We start from the raw sequence: 27,339 nt of genomic DNA, 5'->3' as shown, positions 1-27,339 counted from the left end.
AAGCCTTAATTTTTCAACATTGGACATGTTTAAACATTATTTCCAGCAAGTTTTACATCTCTTTGAATAGGTAATGCCACCTTTAGATAAAACCTAGTTCCTAAGCATTTTCGCAGAAGTCAACGTAGAGGAAGGTGTTGGGCAGGACAGTTTTCATTTGATAGCTTGGACTTAAAATAGTAATGAAGGCAGATAAACAGCAAATGGTCCATTCAGTCTGCCCAGCAAGCTCCTTATGGTTATAACCGCCACTCCGTGCAGGTTACCCCTCCAAGCCTTCTATTAGGGGTGGTAAACCTCATGTCTTCTGTTAAGGGTAGTAACTGCCACTCCATGAAAGGTTACCCCCTATGCACCCTTTTCTTCAGTTCCAACTTTAGCCACTAGAGATTGCAGTTTATTCCATGTCCATTTGAATTCATTTACTGTTTTCGTCCTCACCATATCTTCTGGGAAGGCATTCCAGGCATCCATCACCCTCTCCATAAAGATATATTTCCTGATGTTGGTTTTGAGTAGTCTCCCCTGTAGTTTTTTTTTAGTGACCCCCTAGTTCTACAGTTTCCTTTCCAATGAAAAATGTTAGAAGTTCATGCGTCATTAAAACCTTTCAGGTATTTGAAGGTCTGTAACATATCTCCCCTGCATCTCATCTCTTGCAGGGTATACATATTTTGATCTAGTCAGCCTTTCTTCATAAATCTTCTGATACAGACCACCACATTATTATGGCCACCATTCTCTGGACTGCTTCCATCCTGTCTCTTATATTTTCTGAGATATAGTCTCTACAAGTGAACAAAGTACTCCAGGTGAGGCCTCACCAAGGAATTGTACAAGGACATTACCACCTCCTTTTTCCTACTGGTTATTCCTCTCGCTATGCAGCTCAGCATCCTTCTGGCTTTAGCTGTCACTTTGTCACATTACTTTGCTGCCTTCAGATTGCCAGATACTATTACCCCAAGGTCCATCTCCTGGTCCATGCACATTAGTCCTTTACCCCCTTCCCATTGCATACAGCTCTTTTGGATTACAGCACCCCAGATGCATGATGCTACACTTCTTGGCATTGAATCCCAGTTGTCAAATCCTTGACCACTCTTCCAGCTTTCTTAAATCACTTTTCATTCTCTCTACTCCTTCAGGCTTGACTACTCTTTTGCAAATCTTAAAATCTGCAAATAGACAAATTTTACCTTCTATCTCTTCCTCAATGTCACTCATGAAAATATTTAACAGAACTGATCCCAAAACTGATCCTTGTGGCAGTCCACTTAACACTGTTATCTCTTCAGAGTAAATTCCATTTACCATCAAATACTGTCTCCCGTAAGTGAACCAGTTTGTAATCCACCCCGCCACATCTATGCCCACTCGAAAACTTCTCATTTTATTCATGAGACTCCTATGCAGGACCATATCCAAGTAAATTGTTCTGAGTTCGAAGCTTTGTCAGGTAGCGCTAAGTGAGAAAATCTTTAATAAGGAGTTCCCTTATAGGTCACTCTCTCTCATTAACACACCTTGCTATACGAGTTTAACACATCTTTGCTCCTAAGAAATGTGTCAGTGAGAACAATAAATATTTAAAAGGACAGGACAACTCAGTAGAATCAGATAAAATAATCAGTAAAAAAGCAAATGTGCTTACCTGTAACAGATGTTCTCACAGGACAGCAGGATGTTAGTCCTCACATATGGGTGACATCACAGGATGCAGCCCAATCACGGAAAACTTCTGTCAACGTTTCCAGAACTTTGATTGCCCCCCCTGGGCAGGCCCAGCATGGCACTAACCCTGCAGCCAGTCTTAATTAAAAGCTACAGGCAGTGCCGAAAAATAAAATAATAAAACGTTACGAACCCAACACCGCGGGGCGGCGGGCGGGTTTCATGAGGACTAACATCCTGGTGTCCTGTGAGAACACCTGTTAGAGGTAAGCAACATTTGCTTTCTCACAGGACAAGCAGGATGGTAATCCTCACATATGGGTCAGTACCGAGCTGAGGATGTCCGGATATTTATTTATTTATTTATTTATTTAACAACTTTTAATATACCGACGTTCGTGAGGCACATCACGCCGGTTTACAAGTAACTCAGTTAAAGGAGGAAATTACAATGAACAGGGGGCCGGGGGATGGGAGCAGGCCAGAAAGGGGGTAAGGGAGACAGGAAGAAGAGAAGAAGGAAGGGTAAGGGAGACAGGAAGAAGAGAGGGAAAGATAGGTAGCATGAGTGAGAGTATAAAAAACAACCGTTAACATAAGAAATAAAAGGAACTTATTTACAGAAAAAGGAATATTTACATTAGTGACAATTAGCATAGGATTGATTATATCGGACTAAATTGAACAATTTTGTAAAATTGTAGGAAGATAAAAGGGGAAGGGTGGGCAAGGAGAGGCGAGAGGGAAAGCCTTGGGAGGGGGGGGAAAGGCCTAAGGAGGGGGGAAAAAAGGCCTAAGGAGGGGGAAAAAAGGGAAAGCCTTAGGAGGGGGGGGGGAAAAGGGCGGGTGGGGTGGGGGGGATTATGTGGGAATGTATAGGTTTGGTTGGTTTCGGGGTAGATTATGTGGAAATGTTTAGGTTTGGTTGGTTTCCGGGTAGGCCTTTCTGAAAAGCCACGTTTTTATGCCTTTTTTGAAGGTGGCCAGGCAGGGTTCAAGGCGGAGAAAGGTAGGGAGAGTATTCCAGATGTACCCAAAGGCGTGCAACAGGCACAACAACTGGGTTGGAATTTGGTAGAGGGCATCCTGAACTGCACCGGGCAGGCGGAAGGGTGTTGGTATGTCATGTTGTGAAGAGGTTCCGGCTTTGTCCAAGCAATAGTGGGCTGCAAAGGTGTGGAGAGAACTCCAGGTGGCAGCCTTGCAAATGTCAGGAAGCAGCACCGATCGCAGGTGAGCTACCGAAGTCGCCATGGCCCTCACAGAGCGTGCTTTAACACGGTCGTGAAATGGAATGCCCGCTTGCTGATAGCAAAAGGATATGCAGTCCGCCAACCAGGAGGAGAGAGTCTGCTTACCCACAGGCTTCCCTAACTTGTTAGGGTGGAAAGAGACAAACAATTGAGTGCTTTCCCTCTACGGTCTAGGTAGAATGCTAGAGTCCGTTTACAATCAAGGGTATGCAGAGCCTGTTCTCCTGGATTGGCATGGGGCCTGGGAAAAAAGGTAGGTAGTATGATGGATTGATTGAGATGAAAATCCGAAACTACCTTAGGTAAGAATTTTGGGTGACTGCGGAGTACCGCTCGGTCCTGCAGAAGTTTAGTGTAAGGCGGATAGGTAACTAGGGCCTGTAATTCACTAACTCTGCGAGCTTAAGTGATAGCCAAAAGGAAAATCACTTTCCATGTGAGATATCGAAGTTTACAAGAGTGAAGAGGCTCAAATGGTGGTTTCATGAGCCGACCCAAAACCAGATTAAGGTCCCAAGAAGGGGCCGAAGGACGTAGTGGAGGCTTGATGTAGAGCAAGCCCTTCAGAAAACATGTTACCAGGGGTTGTACTGATATAGGGACATCACCGACACCTTTATGGAAGGCGGCTACCGCACTGACATGCATTCTGATGGAAGAAGTCTTAAGATCTGACTCTGATAGATGCCAGAGATAGTCCAGAAACTTCGGAATTGGACAGGAAAAGGGGTCAAGGGACTGAGAAGAGCACCATGACGTGAACCTTTTCCATTTGTAAGAGTAAGATTTTCTCGTGGAAGGCTTCAGTGAAGCAAGACACGGGAAACTGGTTTAGAAAGGTTAAGTGGCTGAAGGATTAACCTTTCAATATCCATGCCATCAGGGACAAGGCATGAAGATTGGGATGGCGTGGGCATCCGTCGTTTTGAGTGATCAGAAGCGGGTCCGTCTCTAAGGGAATGCGCCTGCGAATGGAGAGATCCTGCAGTATTGGAAACCACACTTGGCGTGGCCAGTAAGGAGCTATCAGGATCATGGTTCCCTTGTCCTGACGTAACTTCATGAGAGTCTTCGAGAGAAGAGGAAGTGGGGGGAATGCATAGAGCAGACCGGTTGCCCATGAGAGGGAGAATGCGTCTCTGGCTGAGAGCATTTGCTGCAAATGAGAGAGCAATAGTTCTCTACTTTGCAGTTTTGAGGAGATGCAAAGAGGTCCATCTGAGGATATCCCCAGTGTTGGAAGATGGAGTTTGCTACCGAGAGGTTGAGAGACCACTCATGCGGTTGAAAGACATAACTCAGCTTGTCTGCCAACACATTATCCACTCCCGGAAAGTAGGTGGCCCTGAGGTACATCAAATGGGAGAGAGCTTCCGCCCATATCTGTGCAGCTTCTTGACACAGAAGGAAGGAGCCCATGCCTCCCTGTTCTTGATGTACCACATGGCCACCTGGTTGTCCGTCTGAATCAGGATGACTTGATTTGAGAGGCGATCCTGAAAAGCCCTGAGTGCTCGAAGCTCCAGGAAATTTATTTGGTGTTTGGCTTCCTCTGGAGACCAAGATCCTTGTGTTTGCAGATTGGCCACATGGGCTCCCCAGCCGAGGTTGGAAGCATCGGTGGTGAGCGTGATTTGAGGGCCTGGAGTCTGAAAGGGCAAGCCTTGGAGGAGATTGATCTGATTTTTCCACCAGGTGAGAGACAGACGGAGTGAGTCGGTGACGTGGACAATGGTTGACAGGGGCTGAATGGATTGAGTCCATTGTGATCTTAGATTCCACTGCATGAGTTTCATGGCAAGCGGGCCATTGATGTGACCTGGACTGAGGATGCCATGTGTCCCAGGAGGATGAGAAATTGGCGTGCAGTCGCAGAGTGCTGAGACTGCAGCTGGTGAGCAAGAGACATGAGAGTTAGTGCTCACTATCGAGGCAGGAAAGCCTTTGCCTGCAAGATGTCTAAGTCTGCCCCAATGAACGATGGGACTAAATAGGATTTGTCGTAGTTGACGAGAAATCCTAATGAAATTAAGGTGTGCAAGGTTAGATTGAGGGACGACAGAGCAGCTTGATGAGCAGGAGCCCTGACTAACCAGTCGTCTAGGTAGGGGTAGATGTGAACACCTTGGGTTCTGAGAAAGGCTGCGATGACTATGAGGCATTTTGTGAAGACTTGTGGCGCAGACGCTAGGCCAAATGGAAGCACTCGGTATTGGTAGTGCTTGGGGCCTACTAGAAACCTCAGGTATTTACGATGAGATGGAGTTATCGCAATATGAGTGTATGCGTCCTGGAGGTCTAGAGAGCAGAGCCAGTCTCCTCTTTGTAGAAGAGGGAGAAGAGAGCCAAGGTTACAATATTGAACTTCTCTCGCTATAGGTACTTGTTGAGGGCCCATAGGTCCAGAATAGGACGAACGCCTCCCAATTTTTGGGGGATTAGAAAGTATCGGGAATAGAAACCTAGGCTGTGCTGAGAGTATGGTACGGGTTCTTTTGCTTTGGACTGGAGAAGGAGGGAGACCTCTTGATCCAGAAGAATGGAGTGATCGGATATTCTCCACCTCGGTAGAGGTGGGGAGTCCGGACGCACGGAAAGAAAGTTCAGATGGTAACCCTGAGCAATTATTGCCAGTACCCACCCATTGGTCTGAGGTGATTGAGTGCCATATGTTGTGGAAGTGGCACAATCGACCTCCCACTGGTATGTGAGGCAGTGGAATCTGGCTGCTGCTCTCTAGGTGGAAGTCAAAAACCTGAAGCAGGCCCTGGTTGAGGAGCTGCTTGTGGCTTTTGTTTACGTGTTTGATGAGACTGTGCATTTTGAAAAGGTCACGTGGCACAGGATCTGGCTGGTGGCGGATAGGACTTTTTCGGGTGGAAGAATTAATTTTTAGAGTCCTTCCTGAAGGGCTGCTTAGAAGAATAGTCGGAAGGCATCAGAGAGAGCTGTCTGAGGGTCTCATGATGGTCCTTAAGTTCCGCCACCGTCCGTTCAATCTGTTTGCCAAACAGATTATGTCTGACACAAGGCAGGTCGGATAACCTGTCTTGTACTTCAGGCCGAAGGTCAGAAGACTTGAGCCAGGCCCACCTTCTAGCCGAAATAGCAGCTGCAGATACTCTAGTAGAAGTATCAAAGATGTCATAAGATTTTGTAATCTCATGCTTGCCTGCCTCAAAACCCTTGTTTACTAGGGTTTGTAGCTGTTCTTGAAATTGCTGAGGCAGGGAGTCCGACAAATCTTGTATCTGCTTAAAAATGACTCTGTTATATTGGGTCATATAGAGCTGCTATGTGGCAATCCGGGAGATGAGCATTGACCCTTGGAAGACTTGGCGACCTATGGCATCTAGGAACTTCTGTTCCTTGCCAGGGGGAACAGAATAGTGAGGCTTTGACCTCTTTGCTCTCTTCTGTGCAGACTCCACCACTACAGAGTGGTGATCCAATTGTGATTTTTGAAAGTTTGGAGCTGATTGCACCAAATAGATAGTGAAGCTTTCCTATGGACTGGAGGAATGGAGCCAGGGTGTTCCCAGTTCTTCTTCAGGAGATCCAGAAGAACCTGGTGGATAGGAATGGAGGTTATTACCTTAGAGGCATCCAGGAATTGGAGCAACTCCATCATCTGGTGCCTATCATCCTGTTCGGTCTGCAATTGGAAGGGGACCAATTCAGACATTTCCTTCACAAAATTTATAAAGGAGAGGTCCTCTGGAAGAGAACGCTTCCTACTTTCAGTGGGTGAAGGTGGTGAAGGTAAATCATCGGTGTCTGGAGAAGAATCATCGGTCCAGGTGTCGTAGGGATCAGCACCTGTCCCTCTAGGAACTAGAGGGGGACAGGGTGGTGGAATACCTGAAGGTCCTGGTCTAGGCTCCGAAGGAATCGGAGGAATTATCGGAGGCACTGATGAAGGCATCTAAGGCACTGGCATCGAGGGCATCGATGTATGGGCTCGGTGGCGCCGGACATATCGGTATCAATGGCTGAGGCAGAACTCCCAATGGAGGGATGCGGAACGGTGTTTCTCCTCCCGATGACAATGTAAGTGGGGAGGGCACCGGCGCCATCTGAGACCCGGGATCCATCGGTGGAAGCATGGCAATGAGCGCTTCCATCCTGGAGAGCAGCGGTGTTAACGCTGCCGGAATCGGGTCGGTGATCGGTTCCGCAATCGGTACCGGTGCTGGAGGAACCTGGAGTCGTTGCATCGCCTTGTCAATGGTCTCCTGAACAAACCGGTCCAGTTCTTCTCGGAGACCGGCTCCGGAACAGAAGAAGGAGGCAGAGGCATAGCTGGAGGGACCACCATTAAAGGCGGAATCGCGGCTCCCGATCCCCTGTCGGGTGAGGGTTGCCTCGGTGACCGGTCGCAGAAATGGTTGGTGCCTTTTCTGGACGGGGTTTCTTCGACAGTGGCTTGGACGATGGAGAGGTCAATGATTTCGCTCCCTCGATGGTCCGAGACTTACGGTGTCGATGGCGATGTTTGTCTCTACGATCCCCTCAGTCCTGAGGGGGAGTAGAGGGTGAAGGCCGAGAAATCGTCGATGCCGGGCGGTCACTGGCTGGTGGTCGATGCTGGCGCGAAGTTGACTGTGCCGGCTCTGACTACGTCGATGCAATGGAAGGAGTCGGGGTTTGAGCACAGAAGAGAAGTTCCATCTTCTCCATTCTGGCCTTGCAACCTTTTGGTGTCATTAGGGCACATTTGGTGCAGGTCAAGACATCGTGCTCACATCCTAGACACATTACACAGACTTTATGAGGGTCTGTGATAGACATGGTGCGAGCACAGTCTGGGCACCGACTGAACCCAGACGCCATGGCAAAAAAATCGAGCCGCAGTACGGTCAATGGCCAATCTAGATGGTAATCGACGGAAAACGGGTAAAACTTACCGGAGTACCACAGTCTGAAAAAAGTTAAAGGAGGGACCCCTGTGGGGCAAATTAATTTTTAGTAATTCCGTGAGGAAAATTCCTGTCAGGGATCTCTACAGACCTCCTTTACTGCGAGGCTACTGCTGCGCGGAAAAAAGAAGACTGAAGGGGGACCCCTGCTGGCTGCTGGGGTTAGTGCCATGCTGTGATGTCCATCCTGTGATATCCATCCTGTGATGTCACCCATATGTGAGGACTACCATCCTGCTTGTCCTGTGAGAATATATGCTTTTTTATTTTAAATGAGTTAATTGATCAGGCCTTTAAAAAGATAGATACAAAAATTTAAAAAGAAGACTGTTATGCTCACCAATGGGTTTAAGTCTGTAGCCTCAGGCTGCACCCTGCTCATGCAGTTTCGATGTGCAGCCCTGAGCTTAGCAATCATAGCATTTTTATACATTTCATTTGTTGACATAAGACACCTTATAACAACACTATAATATTTACATAGACACCTTATAATAATAATCTTACAAGTATTTAATAAACTTACACTAAAAAGGTTATATTGTCCGAGAATCTAAAAACAAAGCCATATGACTTTTTGTCTATAGTTTATGTATTTGATGCCTCATAGTGTCTGAGTACCTACATAATTATATCACTAATAGGGAGCTTAATTTGAACTGAGGATTTTGACTTGAACTATAATCTCACTATAAGAAATTATTGTTTACTTCTAGAAGGAACACAACATTCCTGATTAGCGATAAACATATAATTTAGTACTCCCCATCCTGGGCCCATTAGCGAAGTCTGGGAGAGGTCCAAGTCCTTTAGAGATAAAAGTATTAGGGATGAAGACTTGTTCCTTTAGGAAGCTTATCTGCAAGGAATTCCATTATCTGCTTATGACTCATTTTTATGTTTCTAGGTGGAAATGCAGAGCTAACTGAATGCCTCATTATTGACATTAGGCTGTGCTGGAAATGATTCAGGGCCAAAATATGTTCTCTTTCTGACAACTAATGATTTCAGATGTGGAGGCCCCTGGGGTATGGACTGCGGTGCCTGTGACAAAATCACATCAAGCACTCCCTTCCTTGAACCAGTTTCTCTAGTCAATCAATCAAAAAAAGTGATCAGATTTGTCTGACAGGACCTTCCCCTGGTGAATCCATGCTACTTTGGGTCCAGCAGCCTACCAAATTGTAGATATTTCATTATCCTTTCCTTCAGCAGAGTTGCCAATAATTTTACCACTACCTAGGTGAGGCTAATCAGCCTGTAGTTTCCAGCCTCCTCTGTGCTACCACTTTTGTGAAGTGGGACCACAACCGCTCTTCTCCATTCTTGCAGCTCCACTCCCTTTTTCCAGTGATCTACCGAACCACCCGCCACCACATCTCTGAGCTTCCTTAGTATCCTGGGATGTACCTCACTCAGCCCCGTGGCCTTGTCCAGTTTCAGTTTCCCCAGCTCTTTCCATACATTGTCTTCTGTAAATGGGGGTGTCTACCCCACTCCCATCCATGGTTTTGTCAACCAGCAATGGTCTTTCTCCATGTCTTCTTTAATTAATAGTTCTGCTATTTCTTCGGGCTTTCTGCACACATTGCCCCTAGTCAATTTTACTATACCACCACAGGCATTCCTATTTTTTCTGATATATCTGAAAACATTTTTTCCCCTTGTTTTACCCTCTTTGGCAATCCTTTCTTCTACTTGAGCTTTTGCTTTTCTGGTTTCTTTCTTTGTCTCCCTCTGTTTCATCAGGTATTCTTCCCTGTGTTCCTTTGCTTGGGATCCTTTATACTTCTTAAACGTTGTTCTTTTTTCCAATATTTTTTCAGCCACCTCTTTTGAGAACCAGATTGGTTTCTTTTTCCTCTTACTTTTGTTTCTTTTTCTAACATATAGATTTGTTGCCTTTATAACAGCTCCTTTTAATTTGGTCCACTGTTGTTCTACCTGACCCATTTTCTCCCGGTCTTCTAGTTCTTCTTCCACATATGCCCCATTTTGATAAAGTCCATACTTTTGAAGTTTAAAACTTGGATCTTCGTGTGATTTCACTCTGTCCTGGCTGCGATATCAAACAAAACTATCAGATGATCACCAGTGCCCAGGTGAGCATCTACCTGAACATTAGAGACATTATCCCCATTTGTGAGCACTCATTTGAGTGTCACTCTCTCACTCGAGCATTCCAATACCATTGGTTTGAGCAGACCCCCCTTAAAGGGGTCTGCTCAAATCTCTAATTTTTGTAGATTCTGCAAAAGGGACACTCCAAACTACATCAGCAGATTAAAATCTCCAACAAGCATCACTTCTCCTTTCCCACCTTTTGGATGTTCAGGTCTTCTGTTTGAGTTGGTGAACTGTAGAACACACCAGTGTAAATAGAAGCACCATCTTCTTTTTTATTTTTATTTTTTTAAAGGCAGTCCACAATGCTTCTTCTCTATCCCATGACCCTTGCATTTCAATTGCTTGGATATTGTTTTTGATAGAGAGCTACTCCCCCTTTTCTTTTATAACTGCATTGTCTATCTGATTTGCACTTTTGCTAGCTCAGGATCCTAGAAGGCATTCAACTATCATGTCCTCATCACAATGAGTTGCCAAATTGATTCCTCTAATGACAGAGTCTCCTAGCAGTAGAAGCTTTCTTGTATGATATTTGATAATGTTAATGGGTTTTTGGGTGACTTCATCATTTCAGACATCACTATTTTCTATTGCTGAAGCTTCTTCATTTTCCAAAGCAGAAATGGTGCTATATAATTGTAACAGCAGGGAAAGTGGATGTTTCTTCGTCACAGGCCCTATTCTGCTGGAGCCCACCACAATCTATTTATTCCTGGATTTCTGAATCCTGGATGTCTGACTTCTCTATGAGAGTGGGGGTGGATATCCAGGATGCTATATAGTTGGGAAAATTGGGTGTCTCAGAGTTACAGATGTCAAAGTTGTCTTTGCTGTGGCAGAGAGTGGGTCTAAAGTATGGCACCATGGTCTGTTATGAGATCCACTGTTTCCTTGACCTTATTTCTTGCATATCTTCACAAAAGCCCAAGGCTCACAGTAATAAGGATCTGTAAGCATCAATGGCCATAGTAAAGGCCATTTAAAAAACATCATACGTTGTCTGCACCAGATGTTTATCACATTCCTTGCCTCTCTCCACAAGAGCTTGAATATTGTTTTGTTTCTCTTGATGGAGAAAATCTGAAAATTGTGTAACATCTTTCAATATGATATGCCAATATTCAATAATATAGATTTGGTAAGAAGCTATGCAGGATTAAAACATATCATTTTGGAACTTTTGCTTCCCAATAAAATCCAAAGTCACTAAGAATAGCAAGGCATGGGTCTCAACACTACTGAAGGCTGATTCAACAATCATACTGTAGTGGCGCAGCTAGGGTCTATTGAATCTCTGAACTGTCTGGACATGTACAGTGCATGCTCAGTAAAGACCTGAAGCCTTCTCTAGAGAACTCTAAAAACAGGGGTGGCAAACTCTGGTCCACAAGGAGTCACAAGGAGGTCTGAATTTCAAGATATCCACAATGAATATGTATGAGATAGCGGTACATGCACTGCCTCCATTGTAGGCAAATACATCTCATACAAATTCATTACAGATATTCTGAAAGCCAGGCCTGTTTATAGCTCTTGAAGACAACAGTTGGCCATCCCTGCTCTAGAATGTGTTCTGATCTGCACCATGCACAGCCATGTGACACAGTTGTGTAATATATAAACTGCTTTTCTTCTGAGAATAATTACTTTTTACTCTAAACCAAGTTAAGTACTTCAAAGTGGTGATGCTAATAATGTTAGTAGTAGTAGCAGCAGCAGCAACAGCAGCAGTAGTAATAGTAGCAGCAGCAGTAGTAGTTTCAAGAAAATTAGTAGCTCCCTATACACGGTAAGCAACTATTATTGTTTATGTAAAAAGCTTCTTTCCCACATCTTCAGTTGCCTCAGCTGTGTACCTTCAAACTACCCAAATCCTTAATAGTCATCTAGCTGGTGCATGCTACATACAATTTAATGGCACATATTTCCCAAGCCTGCATATCCCACCCATATTAACAAGAGACTGTCAAACAACCCATACCCCATCATGACAGGCAAAAATCAGGAAATAATATACAAAGCTTCATCTTATATGTGGCATGAACATTTGAATTTATATACTCTCTACTACATGTTCCTAATATCTACTCAGGTTTACTGCTATGACATAACTTCCACTATTTCCTGACATTTGAAACTGTTTCTGTTTGCTCCATAATTTAAATAATGTATTGCCTGAATTTATTTTCAAATACTGATAATTCAGTTCCATTCACTTTGACAGACTCATGATTTATCTCATGTTCGGAATATAAAATTTTTATATAAAAATGTTGGCACTAAAAGTGAATATATATTTTTCACTATGTAGAAAGATTACAAAGTTCTATAACTTTATGTTCTTTATGGCACCAGAGGAGCAGCCAGCAATCTGAAATGTTGTAAGGGCCAGTGTGGAGATTCTAGCTTACAGAGAACTGTTTAGGATTCATGTAGAATTTCCAATTGGAAAAAATAAAACACTCCAACAATCAGTTGTGCAATCATATAAAACACATAGGGCCAGATTTTATAACATGCACGCGCATGTTATAAAAATCCAGGGTCGGCGCGTGCAGGGGGTGCACAATTTTGCAACCTGCGAGCGCCGAGCAGCCTGCCTCCGTTCCCCTCCAAGGCTGCACCTTCCCCTCCCTTCCCCTATCTAACCCGCCCCCCAGCCCTAACTAAAACTCCTGCTGGCTCTCCATCCCCCGGCCCGGTGGCTGTTCCGGAGGCCTCGGACCTGCCCCTGGAATGCCCCCGGGCCAGTGCCCCGCCCACGGCCCCTGGAACGCCCATTTTTTCAAGCCCCAGGACTTATGCGCGACCCAGGGCTTGCGCGTGCCACCGAGCCTATGCAAGAAAGGCTCAACGCGCGCGTATCTTACGCGAGCAACCCTTTGAAAATCTACCCCATAATGTCTACAGAAGTATGAATGTTATATTTCTGATAAGTTTGTTTTTTGTTTTTTTTAAACTCTCTGGTGCTCACTGCCATCAACAAAGAAAAGTACGCTGAAATGTTTCTCCTGACCCTGAAGACTCAAAGTTTTCTCTATGTGCTCAAAAATATTGAGGATAGCAAACTCCTCTAGCACAATTTGGACTAGTTACAAATGTTCTCATACACAGTACAATCATGGCAGAATCTACTTCCACAGGAGTATATAGTGATATTAAGAAGTTCTTGAAGTGGAATGTTTCTAATAAGAGTTCGTTAGTAGAATTCACTATATGATCATATTTACTGGATTAAAAAAAACCCCAATAATCTTATACTAATTTATATAAAATTATAAATTTAAATTTAAGTGTAAAAATATGTTACTTTAAAAATTCTACACGGATAGTTAAATATATTTTTGATTATAATTTCATTAAGTGTGAGCTCATTATGAGCAGATTATTATTTTGATTATTTGACTTTAGGAAGTTTAGATTAATCTGAAAAGGCAACTAAACAGTTCATTAACTAAAGGACTCATCATAAGAAAAAGAGCAAGTTTCCTTTTTGTCATAATAAAATTTATACAAACTTATAATTCTGTTTTTTTCACCTGTAACATCTGACTTCCAGCACCCTCCCTCATCCTGTAAGGTCTTATAACTCCATCTTCATGAAAGAATCGCGGAGGGCGTAGATTATGCACTTCAGCAGAAGATTCTGTAGCACTACAAAATAGCAAACACAAATGGAATGTACAAATTGACAAAAAATTTGAAGTCGGTGATTAACTGTACATTTTTGCTACATGTTTTGATAAATAACTGTATAGAGCACGACAATTTATTTCCAAGTTCTGGACACATTTTTATTATAATACAGCACAAGTCAAAAGTGGAAAAACATTTTCCATTTTCAAAATCACATTTTGACAGAATGGATTAGCCACAAGCAGACGAGATCCATGGTTCCCTGTACTGAAAGCATCCACAAGTAGATTTAGCTGATTAACATTCGTAGCCGGGATGTCCCCCACCCCCCACCCACTAGTCCTCCCCCTGACCTTAAAACAGTAACAACTCAAGTAATGACATCCACGATTAATTATGGGTGTAAAAAGGCTGAAGCTTTATTGAACCAACATAAAACACTACCTGTTGTACCCGAGCTGTTGAGTTCATGTGCAGTATTCACTGCATTGCACCCAACCGCCGTCCGCCATACATAAGCAAGACAGCAACAATGGATTCAGCCCCTGCTACATTCAAGTAAGGGTCCTAACTTCCGGGCTCTGCTGCTTCTAATGGCAACCTCGCAACCGTCCTCAATAGGACATAGTCCAGTGCTAGCCTCTGGTGAAAAATTCAATATCTCATTCCCCCACCGCCCCCCGCCTCGAGTAACCCCAGCAACAACACTGCATACAAACCAATACATGACATACTAGTACAGTCTCAGTCTAACCACTGTCTATGATATTAGACCATACCAAGCAATTGGGTTTAAAATAGATGTCTGCAAAGTCCTCCCTTATAATTTGCAGGACAGACTTCCTAAATCATTCCCACCCATGTAAATAATAGCAGCCTCTGAGTGGGCATGCACTGCTGCGTGGTGCTGCAACAGGGGTAACAAGTGCTCCCACAGCATACAACAGTGACCAATCCATTCAATGTAGACCCCACGTGGTGCCAATCCCAAATGTGCTCTGTAAAGTTGCTCGAAGAAGTGAACGAAGAAGTGTCCCATAATCCAGACTGTCCTTCGCCCATTGGGGTAGATTTTATAAATTTACGCGCGCGCGAACAAAAGTACGCTGGATTTTATAAGATACGCGCGTAGCCGCGCGTATCTTATAAAATCCGGGGTTGGCGCGCGCAAGGGGGTGCACATTTGTGCAACCTGCGCGTGCCGAGCCTGGTGCGTGCTGCCTGTTCCCTCCTAGGCCACTCCAAAATTGGAGCGGCCTAGGAGGGAACTTTCCTTCCACCTCCCCTCAACTTCCCCTCCCTTCCCCTACCTAACCGACCCCCCCGGTCCTTTCTAAACCCCCCCCCCCTACTTTGTTGGCAGATTTACGCCTGCCGAAAGCAGGCGTAAATCTGCACGCGCCAGTGGGCTGCTGGCGCGCCATCACGCAACCCGGGGGCTGGTCCGGAGGCCTCAGCCATGCCCCCGGGGTGGCGCCACGCCCCGGACCCGCCCCTCCCGCCCCTGACCCCGGATACGCCCCCTCCCGCCCCTTTTACGAAGCCCCGGGACTTGCGCGCGCCGGCGGCCTATGCAAAATTGGCGCACGTAAATCCTGCTGGATTTACGCGCGCAGGGCTTTTAAAATCCGGCCCATAGTGCACACCTGTAAGACAAATTTATTGGCATTGCTAGTTGCTGCCTGGGCCAGGTCTAACGTAAAGGTTAACCACAGGCAACTTCAATCTACCTATTCTCTGTATGACTTCCATGTTCAAACCCACCTTCATAGGACTGGTTGCTGTGCCAATTCTGAACGAGTGAGTTCCAAACTCTTCCAGGTTCCGGCTACAGTAAACTAACAATCCCTTAAGAACTGCTTTAAACTGGTACTTAGTGAGTGGGACCCTATCAGCATGCACTACCAGGTGAGGTCCCCCGGTAGGTCTGCTCGCTAAATATAAATCCAGATTCCTCAACGGGCAACTGACTTGAGATGCTACCTGCCTCAAGCATAGTGGGGCACCCTCCCCTCTTAGTCAGTTTTTGAACTGTGGATTAAGATAAACACCACCCCACTTTTGATGTGAATATTCCGCATAAGCATGCCATTGTGACTGGCATCAGTTTTTGTATCCAGCCACCAACTCGCTCACCCTTATTGCCCTGAAAAAGGCCAAGGAGAAGGCTGTGTCTTCCCCAGGCAGATAAGTAGTTCATGCGTGATGGGCTTTCTTAACTCCTTCCTTGGCCCAACTTTCCGTCATTACCCTACTAGCATCTTTATTATCATGAAGGCCCTGGTTGGGTCCCTCCACCCTTGCGCCTTCATGAAAAAGGCAACTCCTGCGAGACGATTCATTACCGCTCCCCATGGACAACCCTCCCCATCCTTCGCCCTTGCAACATATTGAATAAGGTTAGCTGGTACAGGGCCCTTCACCCATCCCAATCCACCCAAGAATGCATGCACGCGATCGTTATCTCTGATAAGCTGCCCACATTGTAGGGGCTAGTGCTCCATGTTACAGGTCCCAGGTGGTCACATCCCAATTCTCCATAGGCACTCCGGGACCACTGTAGCCTCTGTGTCCGCATCTGGTATCTGTATGCAAAATGAATGCCATTTAGCACGCGAGAGTGCATCTGCCACACCATTACTTACGCTGGGCACGTGCCGCACCCCGATAGTCATTTTAAAGTGCAAACACTGCAGAACTCTCTCTCTACACAAACCCACCACTTTTGGGCATTTTGCAGAGTGCCTACTGATGATTTTGACTAGCGCCCGATTGTCACACCAGAAGATTATTCTCTTATTGGAGAGCCTTACACCCCACACCATCAGTGCAACCAATATGGGAAATAATTTGAGGATATTATGTTCTTTGTCAGCCCCCCCCCCCCCCTCCATGCTGAGGGCCATGGTTCAGCGCACCATAAGCCTTGGCAATATACCCCAAATCCCCAACTGCCTGATACATCAGAATACATATCCAAGTCGCGGTTGGAGATTGGAGGTTCCTGCCACAGATACACTGTTAAATTCGCTGAGGAAATTGACCCATATGCGAAATTCTTCTTCATTGCCACAGATACCTGGCTAAAATGATGTGGTTGACTGATGCCTGCTGAAGCCTGGGTCAACCTCCCAAGGCAGTGATGGCTAACCTGTGACACGCGTGTCAGAGGTGACACGCCGAGACGTTTTTGCTGACACGTGCAGCATTTCATGGACTATCGTGAAATTTTTTTTTTTCTTATCGGCTGCGCTGAGCCTTTTTTTTTTCGGCTGCGCTGACCCTTTAAAATTTGTTTTTTTAGTATACCCCCACCCTCCGGACCCCTCCACCCCCCCCCCCCCATGCCCCGGGTGCAGGGAGGCTCATGCGGCGCAATGATAGGCAGATAGGCAGGGCCGTGGTGAGGCTCACGTCACCACGGCCCGAAGAAAAAGATCGCATTTAAACGCGCTGATGCTCCTCCTCCTTCATGCCTGTGTGGCCCCGGAAGTAAATGTTGCCGGAGCCGCGAGGGCAGGATGGAGGAGAAGCATCGGCGCGTGCAGAAGAGAAGCAGCACTTGTGCTTACGGGCCGCCGTGAATTCCAAGTCGCAGCGGCCTGAGAAGAGGAAGAGGCCCGGGAGCAGGGCCGCCGCGGCCCGAGAAGATTAGGGCCGCTGCAGAGCCCATCCTGCGGTGACCCGCGAAGAGGAGGCCCAGAGGTGAGAGAGAGGCTGAGGGTCTGTAGAGGGTGTGTGTGTGTGTGTGTATGCGTGTATGAGATGAGTTGAGAGATTATGTTTGAGAGTAGGACCTGAATGTTTGCAGAGACAGCATGTGCTTGAGCAAGACAGCATGTGGGCGTGAGAGAGCGCCTGTGTGTGTGAGAGTCAGACAGCATGTGCCAGTGAGAGCCTGTGTGTATGAATGATTGTATGAGAGAGGGCATGAGACAGTGAGAGCCTGTGTGTGTGTGAGAGACATGCATGTGAGAATGAGAACCTGACTGTGTGTTTGAGGGAAGAAGATGGAGAGAAAAGAAACAGAAAAAAAGACAATATAAAAGGAATTGGCAAAAAAAATAAGAAAGGGAAGGTGGAAAAAAAAAGCCTGTGACCAACCAATTAGAAAACTAAGATCAGACAGCAAAGGCAAAAAAAAAAAAAAATTACTTTTTAGTGATTGGCACACGTAATCACTTTCTCTACGGATCTCACAATGTACGAGATCAGCATGGAGAAAGTGGAAGCCCACAGGGCCTGCACAGAGGAGGCAGCAGAATGGGCTTCAGTGTCAGTAGGAGCAATCGGCACCTCCCCAATAGCCATGTGGCAGCAGTGACAGTGGCAGCAGAGGAATGAGAGAGGTTCCGAGGTTGCTGGCAAAAGAGAGGGGGGTCTGCCTTTAGTGTGTGCATGTGTGTGAATGGGACTCTGCCTGGGGGTGTATGTGTGTGAATGCATGGGTGCCTGCCTGGGGGGGGGGGCTGTGTGTGTGAGAATGAATGTGTGCATGCCTGGGGGATGGGGAGGGAGTGGTGTGAAAATGAATGGGAGCCAATAAAAGAATCCGACTGACAGATGAAGTTTGTAACGCTTGCTTGGGCTTGAAGTGTACGAAATACCAACCTTCAATTGAAGATTTAGCCAATGAAATTCAGCAACAAAAAAGTCACTAAGCAGGTAAGGTAAATAATTATTTGTTTTTGCTTTATTAATAAATACAGTACATATATTAAAATTATAACTTTTTGTTATTAGAGCTACAAATATCACAAAATTATGGATTTTTCTAGAAGTGACACACCACCCGAGTTATGCTCATTTTTTTTTAAATTAATTTTGACACACTGAGCTCAAAAGGTTGGCCATCACTGTCCTAAGGAATACCCTCCCCATCAGGATGACCCAACACTCAAAGTTCAGGCTACCCACAAGGGACCGAATGCTGGCAATGTCAGCTTCCTCGCTACCAACATATGCTGGAGCATTTCGCGTAATCTGCGCAGCTTGTCGATAGGTAGCCTAGATACCATCTCCTTTGAACTGAGTTCAAGGAGGACACGATCTTGGACAGACCCTCAGTTTTCTCCCCCAATGGCACATGAAACTCAGAAGCAATGCCTTGGAATTCTGATAACAGTCTGTTTTTGGATCTTCAGAAGGTGTTCAACAAAGTCCTACATGAGAGGTTTCTAAGAAAACTAAAAAAGTCATGGAATAGGAGGTGATGTCCTTTTGTGGATTGCAAGTTGGTTAAAAGACAGGGAACAGAGAATAGGATTAAATGGTCAGATGAGTGCAGAAAAGGGCAACCAAAATAATAAGGGGCATGGAGTGGCAGCCCTATGAGGAAAGGCAAAAAAGTTAGGGCTGTTCAGTTTGGAGAAGACGACTGACGGGGGTATGATAGAAGTCTACAAAATCATGAAAGGACTTGAACAAGTTAATGTAAATCGGTTATTTACTCTCTAGATATTAGAAGGACCAGTGGGCACTCCATGATTGTTAGCAAGTAGCTCATTTAAAACAAATCAAAGAAAATTATTTTTCACTCAGCGCATAGTTAAGCTCTGGAATTCATTGCTTGAGAATGTGGTTATAGCAGTTAGTGTAATTGGGTTTAAAAAAGGTTTGGATATGTTCCTAGAGAATACATCCATAAACTGCTATTACAGTAATTAATAAGCAATAGTAGCTTGTGATCTGTCTAATGTTTGGGTACTTGCCAGGTACTTGTGACTTGGATTGGCCACTGTTGGAAACAGGATACTGGGCTTGATGGACCCTTGGTCTGACCCACTATGGCATTTATGTTCTTATGGTGCAAGTGTCAAACCCACTGGGTCCCATAAAGAGAAATCATCAAGGTTATGTATGACATTCCCAATGCCCACTCGCTGCCCAACCACCAAGTGGAGGAAAGAACTGAACAGCTCAAAGCAAGCACAAGAAACAGCACAGCCCATCAGCATACATTTGTCAAAATACTACTGTCCCCTAAAATGGAAGCCCAATAGAGGAAAGCTATGGGGATGGACGGGGAGCAATCTAAAAGTCGATTCAATGTCGATCTTCGAGATCAAGGCACCCTTTCCGCAGATCCTCAGCAATGCAACGGCACTGTCAAAGGAGGCGTGTTGCAGAGCATTCATCCCGTGGCAAATGATCATTCACTGACCTTCCGAGAGGATGAGACAAGTTTTGAATGAGCCTAAATTTTCTAGGTTTCTTTTTTGGTACGACTGCCAAAGGTGAAAATATCATCTCTGCAAACGGTGGATCAGTGAAGGGACTGCCATTCTACCCAGGGCTAACAGCGTCAATCTTCTGCTGCACTATATCAGTGTGGCACACTGCTAAACCCATGTTGCAATCCGAGCTCATGGAGATTTCATCCTGAAAAGGAATCATAAACCTTATCCAGAATCCTTTTATTATTTTGGAAGCAGAGCTGTGCTTGGGCTAATGGTTAAGCCATCATTCTGTCCCGTTTGGTCAGAGTTGGAGCTCTTGAATATATGTTGCACATTTTGCTTTTGCAGAACTCCCCATATTAAGCCTCTTACTACACCTAACAGTGAGATGGGACCTAAAACATATGGAACAATCATGATTAAACATGCAGACTTGTTAAAGTGCCAACATACTTTACTATTCGCAGGTGCAGGCAAATGGCCTGCCGAGTTGTTATGCTTTTGCGCTGCCTGCTCCATGTTCGCCATCTGCCTGAGCTACAGCCCCATGTTCTGAGTACCTCATGACATGAACTGATTTTCTTCCATTTTATCTTGGAAGTGTTCATTGTAGTTCAGGCATGCCCACTCTTCGTACTCTTTATACGCCTCATGGATTGTGTCAGCGTAGCTCAATATAGGCCCATATTGTGCAGGATCATTCTGCTCTACAATGCTAATCATTTTGAGCAAGCCCTAGTCCAGTTGACTATGTTCCTTGGCACCTTTATATCTGGGCCATTGGCTTCCCCTCTACCCTTGTTCTTTTTCCTATCGCTTTTCTTTCTCCTCCCTTCCATTATACTAAAAGTATCAATATAAATGCACTTGCTGATCTTCTTGTGCAAAGCCCTGGGGACACTCTCCCACAATTGTGACAGCATGGTTAACACAGGTGGCCCTCTGCCTGCCTCAACTGAATGAGCCGGAGGCCTGGGAGTGCTCTCATCACTGAATCCGATGAGTCAGATGAACTGCTGGAGCTGGAGCCCGAACTTGCAGCCCGTGTCCTCTTATGCTTCTTTTTGCCACTCTGAGCTAAGGCCACAACATTATATGTACAATTCTGACCCCTGATAACAGTGCTATTCTGATCCCCATTTAACTTGTCATTGCCTGCTCCTTGGGTGCAGGCTCCCACAACAGTTGACAATGTACATGGCACAACCTCAACCGAGCTTCAGCACCGCCAACGATGGAGGTATCCAATGGCCCCAGCCGCTCAGACCCAACCACAGCCTGCGCCACCAAGCCCACAGACAGACTAGGCCCAGACAATGCTGCTGTGGAATCGTCATGTTGCTGTGCTCCTGACAGTGCAACGCTGATGTCAATTGGAGATCTGTCAATCAAATCCCTAGTCTCCGTGCTGGCTGTTCTTGAAGCTGCTGTCTGCCCGCCGCTTCTGATCACAGGCACAGGGGGAAGACACAGGGTCCAAAATGGCAGGATGCATACATAAGCCCCTGGATAATTCAGGTATCTGGAGCCCTATTGTGCAGCCATGGCACTGATAACAGGAATGTTGCACTGTGGGCCAGCCCCAGGTACCCAAACATGAATGTGCTGCGGACTCAGCCATGTCATGCCCGCTATTCCTCCAAATCCTGCATTGAATGTAGTAGGAGGTAGCCCATCTGGGAACTGGCCTGCCATAGCACACCCACTTGGGTTTAGCTATGAGGCCCTGAACTACCCAAGTGCCTGCCTGCAGCTTGCACTGCAAAGGTGTAGCGCCTCTGTGCTTCTTTGGGCTCGTGCCTCTTCCATTGTTGCCGACGGAACTGGCAGTGCATGGGACTGCTGAATTCCAGCCCCCTGATTTTCAAGTCTGGGCTACTGCAGCTTTGTCAATGCCTATTGCCGCTCTGAGTGGGCCTTCGCCACCCCACCATTGTGGCTCCCACCATTGCACTGGCTTCGCGAAGCTGATCCATCTCTGGTTAACTCCAATCTCATGGCACCACGACTTCCCGCTCCGTTTGCATCCACCTAATTGGCCCTCTGCACTGTACTGGAGCGCAAGGTACGCCATTGCTTGCCTCCCTCCTTGGTATCGACCGCGACCCTCGGGCACCAACCCAGGTTGTCCTTTGGTGCTCTTTCCTGCGAGGTGCAGACCATTTCACGTCGCAATCACTTCCGTCATTCCAATTTTGCTGTAGCAATGTACGCCGCTAAGAAAGGAATGACCAGCGCAGTTTCGCTGACTGTTGAGAGGTTTGATGTTCGCCAAGATCTTTGAGCAATGCTGCCGCCGCTGCAAATATTGCACCCCAGATCAGAGATACTGGGCTTTACATTGTTTCTTTGCCCTCGTCATTGTTTTGCACCTGCCCCAGGTTCTCCCCTACGTCTGGCACAAAGCTTGCAGGCCCGGAGCATGCACAGTTTTAACACCGTCCAACCCATAGCCAGAGGAGAATGGGGGAGCAGATACTAAGGAACCAACTCCCCGGGCCCCTAGCCACCCAAATTGTCACCAGGAAGCAAACCCCCGACATGGGGGGAGGATAGTGAGGAAGACAGGAGGTCCCACTGGCACAAAGTTATTTGGCGCACCAAATTGCCAATTTCTGCACAGAAAATAGCAGAGGAAATCCCGGCATGCTGCGCACGGAGCGTGTCCCACGGAACACGCTCCATTCGGGGCGAAGATGAAGGCCCTTGTGTGCCGTGAACGGAGCGTGCTCCGCTTGTGGCGAAGACGGAAGGCCTCCGTGTGCCGCAAACGGAGTGTGCTCCGCTCGTGGCGAAGACGGAAGGCCCCGGTGAGAGGGAATATGTGTGTGTGTGAGAGAGGAGAGGGGGAGGGGAGGGTGAGAGAGAGCATGGGAGGTAAGAGAGCCGGGAGATGCTTGAGTGTGGGTTTCAGAGAGAGGAAGCTTATATGAGGAGATTGTGAAGGAATGTGTGTGTGTGTGTGTGAGAGAGATTGGGAGCTCTTGTGTATGAAAAAGGGACCATGTGTATTGTGAGGGTGCTAGCCTGTTTGAAGGGATTGTGTATGTGAGAGACAGAGCCTGTGTGAACGGGTGCTTGAGAGAGAGAGAGAGAGAGAGAGAGAGAGAGAGAGAGACATAGGTAGCCTGTGTGAGGATGTATGTGTGAGAGAGAAAGGGAGCTTGTGTGGGTGTGTATGCAAGAGAGAGGGTCCTGTATGAGGGGATGTGTGTGTGTATGAGAGAGTGAGGGAGCCTGCATGAGGGTGTGTGCATGTGTATTAGAGAGAGGGAGCATGTGTGTGAGTGAGAGAGGACAGAGGGAGCCTGTGTGAGGGGCAGTACTGAGAATGGAGTCAAACTCTGGGACTGGCAATAGAGTGGAAGGGGTTGAGCCTAGAGGTGGAGGGGAGAGATACTGGCAGGTGGAGGAGTTGAGGTCTGAGAGGGCAAAGTGGCCAGGGAGGTAGGGAGAGCGAGTGGAAGGGACACACTTACAGTGAATTTCTAGGGAAATTCTGCTCAAAATATTTAAAATTCTGCATCTTTAAGTAATAACTTTTTTCTGTATTATTTAAAATGTAATTACTTAAAGACTGTCATGTAAATTGTGTTATTTTGACCAATATAAAGTTTGCAGAATTTTGCAGAGTTAAGTTTTTGTGCACAGAATTTTAAATTTATTTGCGCAGAATTCCCCCAGGAGTAGATGCCTTTGTCACAGCATCTAAAATCAGTTTTGATGACTCTGGCCACTTGTTTCAGTCTCTACTTCCATTCTCTGTATGAAGCAAGGGACCCGTATGGTGGGGCAGTATGCTGTATAATTCCATACGGTTGTGGCAGAAATGGGCTGGAATAATGAGGCCCTTGTTGAGCCTTCATTGCCTTCAGAGTTGGATGTCTTGATCTCTGTGAGCCTACGTGTGGATGCCTGTATTTGTGAATGACAATCAGAGTGCCAGTATTCCACCATGAGTCCTACGCTCCATGCAGCTCTGTGAGCTAATCCTGTTTTACTGTCTGAGGAACCTATGGAACTGGGCTGTACTGGCACTCACCTTTCCCAAACAGGGAAAGATTGAAGGGAGTGGCTAGAAGTTTGTCGCTGTTCTGCTGACCCCAGACTCAGTCAGAAATTGCCCACATAAACCCAGGTTTGGTCCTCGTTTATCACTAGTCTCACAGAAGTAGATTCCCTTGGTTCTTGCTGAGATGTCCCTCAATCATGTGGCACAGCATCACACAGTCTCAGTATCCTTGCATTAGCCTTCAGGATTAGCAGAGACCCATGCTTTTATCAATTTTGGGGCAGGAGGAAATTTCATTAGCCTGGATTTTGTCCGCCATCACAAAATTCCTATCCAGCCCCATCCTGCACCACTCTTAGTTGTTGCCATTGATGGACAACTCCTGAATCAAGGAAATGCTCAATGGGTCACAGTGAATCTGAATCTTCTACTGTAGTGGTTCCCAAACCTGTCCTGGAGGACCCCCAACCAGTCGGGCTTTTCAAGATATCCACAATGAATATGAATGAGATAAAATGTGCATGCTATAGTAGTGCACATTCTAGTGGGTATGTGGAACTCTGAAACCATTTTCTTTTGGGTTCTGGAATCTCCTTCATGAATGGTGCTTCTGGAATTACTGTGGGTTCAGTTACATAAACCCCTCATTGACTAGTGTTCAAGACAAATTGTCTCTTGGTCTTCTTGCTTCTCTTCTTGTGCTATGGACCAGAGGTCTATACCTTCCATTCTTGTGGCCTCGGTAGTGATAATCACTCCTATGCACTACCATACGTTTGCAGAAGTCTTCAGTAAGAAGTGGAGATGCTCCCTAGCCCTCGGGAATACAATTTCACCATTGAACTGCTTCCTGGAACTATGCTCCCATGTGGCCAAACATGAGGTCCAGAAACTAAGGCTGTTTCAGAATATATTCAAGAAAGGCTTTGTAGTATTTGGCTGGCCATGAGACAACCCTGCAACCGGCCGCACTTACCAAACAGGCCACCAAACAAGTGCTGCGGTTCGAATGCCACCATTCCTCGCTCCCACTGGCCTGGCCCCTAGGTACACACTGTGCACATCATGAAGGCCCTGCGGTGGGAAATCTCTTCTCAGATGTCAGCTGATGACATCATACAGCAGGGTATTTAAACCCCTACCATGCTCCTCTCCATCTGAGCAACAGGTCCCCTTGCCTAGTTTCAGTGCATGTTGTTCTTAGTATATCCTTGCTGCCTTTATTTGTGCCTTGTCCTGCGTTGTCCTTGCCTTTGCCTTCTTCATGCCTTGCCTAATCTGTGTCCTAGTCCTTGTTTTATCAATGCTCTTACCTTGTTTGTGCATTACTAGCTTCCTGTCTTGTGTGATCCGCCCTGTCCAGTCCCAGTTCCCTGGTGTCCCATTTGTCCTGACCTGCTTCTCTGGTACTGACCTCTGCTACAGTCCAAGACCATACTTCTCTTGCTTGCAACCTGGTACTGACCTCTACTACGGACTTTGACAACTCTCCTCTTGCATTCTGCTCTGACCCTCAGCCTGGACCTGGTTACTGTCTATTTGCTCCTAGCCCTGACCTCAGCACATTTTTGGACTCTCTATATCCCGACTGCTCTTTAAAGGGACACTCACTAAGTCCTGCTGGTCCCTGGAACCCAAATGTTCACCTACTAGGCTGCGTCAACCATGCCACAACCCAAGGGCTCACTACCCATAACAGGCTTCAATCAACCGTCAAAGTCCTGACACAGGATTCTTCTTTATACAAAAGGAGGATGAATCCCTTAGACCCTGTATCGATTACCGGGAACTCAAAGTCACAGCTAAGGATTGTTAACCCCCTATTGCTAATCTCTGAACTCTTTGATAGACTCCAGGGTACTCACATTTTTACCAAGATGGACTTGCAGGGGCCTATAACCTTAAATTGGATCAGACAGAATGAGGAGTAGAAAACTACCTTCAATACCAGATATAAGACCTACAAAGTAATCAGTCATGCAGTCATGATTTTGGGTCAATGGACCCTTGGGGACGCTACTGGATTGATGCAGCCTAACCAGCATGCAACATTGCTTAGGCTCCAATAAGCAGCAGCAGCTGACTGGAGGGAAGGGGCTGGTCCAGAATTGTCAGCAGGCAGGAATGGGTAAGGGTCAGCAAAAGCACTATTCTGGTCTGCGGCAAGGCTGGAACACTACTGAAGAACAGAACCAGGAACCACAGTGGTAAAGGACCAAGGACCAGGACCTATTGCTCAGGCATTCACTAAGGGAACTGAGCCTCCTTTTATTTCAGAGTAGCAGTGATGTCATTAGTCTGTGCCACAGGAAGTCCTGGGGCTCTGCCGATAAAACCATGCCCTTAACCTAGGCCACAGGATTTAGCCCTAAAGCAGGATGCCAAGACCCATGCAGGGAGATTGCCGCAGAGGTCGTGACACCACCAGGCCCAGGACCATAAAGCGCATGATGACAAGGGTGTAGGAGTCCAGTGTCAGTGACATGTTACACATACCCTTTGGACTTTGTAATGCTCTTGCTGTATTCCAAGCTTTTGTCAATGATTTGTTTTGAGACTCTCTTTCTCTCTCAATATGAAGTGGTCTTCCTTGATATCTTGATTGTTTCCCCAGATAAGACACATGTAATTGAGGTTCACTCTCATCTTTGCCAGCACCAGATTTATGCTAAGATTGAGAAATGTGTGTTTGAACAGAAGCAAGTCCACTTTTGGGGGTATGTAATCTTGGCTCAAGTGTTTATTATGGACCTGGATAAGATAACCATAGTACATAAGATTTGCTATACTGGTTCAAACCAAAAATCCATCAAGCCCAGTATCCTGTTTCCAACAGTGGTCAATCCAGGTCACAAGTACCTGGCAGGATCCCAAGGGGTAGATAGATTCCATGCTGCTTTTTCCAGGAAGAAGTAGATTTCTGCAGCTTCACCTTAATAATGGTTTATGAACTTTTCCAATCACAACACAGAAGCCAACCTCCTCTCACTAATCAATCAATACATAATCACTAATTCTTTTTGATTTTTCTGATAATAGTGAATGTACATAAGAACATAAGAACATAAGAAAATGCCATACTGGGTCAGACCAAGGGTCCATCAAGCCCAGCATCCTGTTTCCAACAGTGGCCAATCCAGGCCATAAGAACCTGGCAAGTACCCAAAAACTAAGTCTATTCCATGTAACCATTGCTAATGGCAGTGGCTATTCTCTAAGTGAACTTAATAGCAGGTAATGGACTTCTCCTCCAAGAACTTATCCAATCCTTTTTTAAACACAGCTATACTAACTGCACGAACCACATTCTCTGGCAACAAATTCCAGAGTCTAATTGTGCGTTGAGTAAAAAAGAACTTTCTCCGATTAGTTTTAAATGTGCCCCATGCTAACTTCATGGAGTGTCCCCTAGTCCTTCTACTATCCGAAAGAGTAAATAACCGATTCACATCTACCCGTTCTAGACCTCTCATGATTTTAAACACCTCTATCATATCCCCCCTCAGTCGTCTCTTCTCCAAGCTGAAAAGTCCTAACCT

At 46.1% G+C, this 27,339-nt stretch overlaps 1 protein-coding gene across 3 annotated transcripts in view; it reads right to left on the bottom strand.

Annotated features, from left to right (window-relative positions):
- The window catches only part of VPS13A (vacuolar protein sorting 13 homolog A), a 745,426-nt gene that overhangs the window by 59,290 nt on the left and 658,797 nt on the right, over positions 1 to 27,339 (bottom strand). For all 3 annotated transcript variants that reach the window (XM_029616432.1, XM_029616443.1, XM_029616452.1), the window contains exon 68: positions 13,513 to 13,627. In XM_029616432.1, the coding sequence (XP_029472292.1) occupies positions 13,513 to 13,627 (115 nt within the window). The remainder of the gene's footprint in view (positions 1 to 13,512; positions 13,628 to 27,339) is intronic.

Source organism: Rhinatrema bivittatum, chromosome 1 (genome assembly GCF_901001135.1).
Source record: "Rhinatrema bivittatum chromosome 1, aRhiBiv1.1, whole genome shotgun sequence".
Taxonomy (NCBI): Eukaryota; Metazoa; Chordata; class Amphibia; order Gymnophiona; family Rhinatrematidae; genus Rhinatrema; species Rhinatrema bivittatum.
The sequence above is the reverse complement of the archived record's forward strand: the minus strand, read 5'-3'. Positions and strand labels throughout refer to the sequence as shown.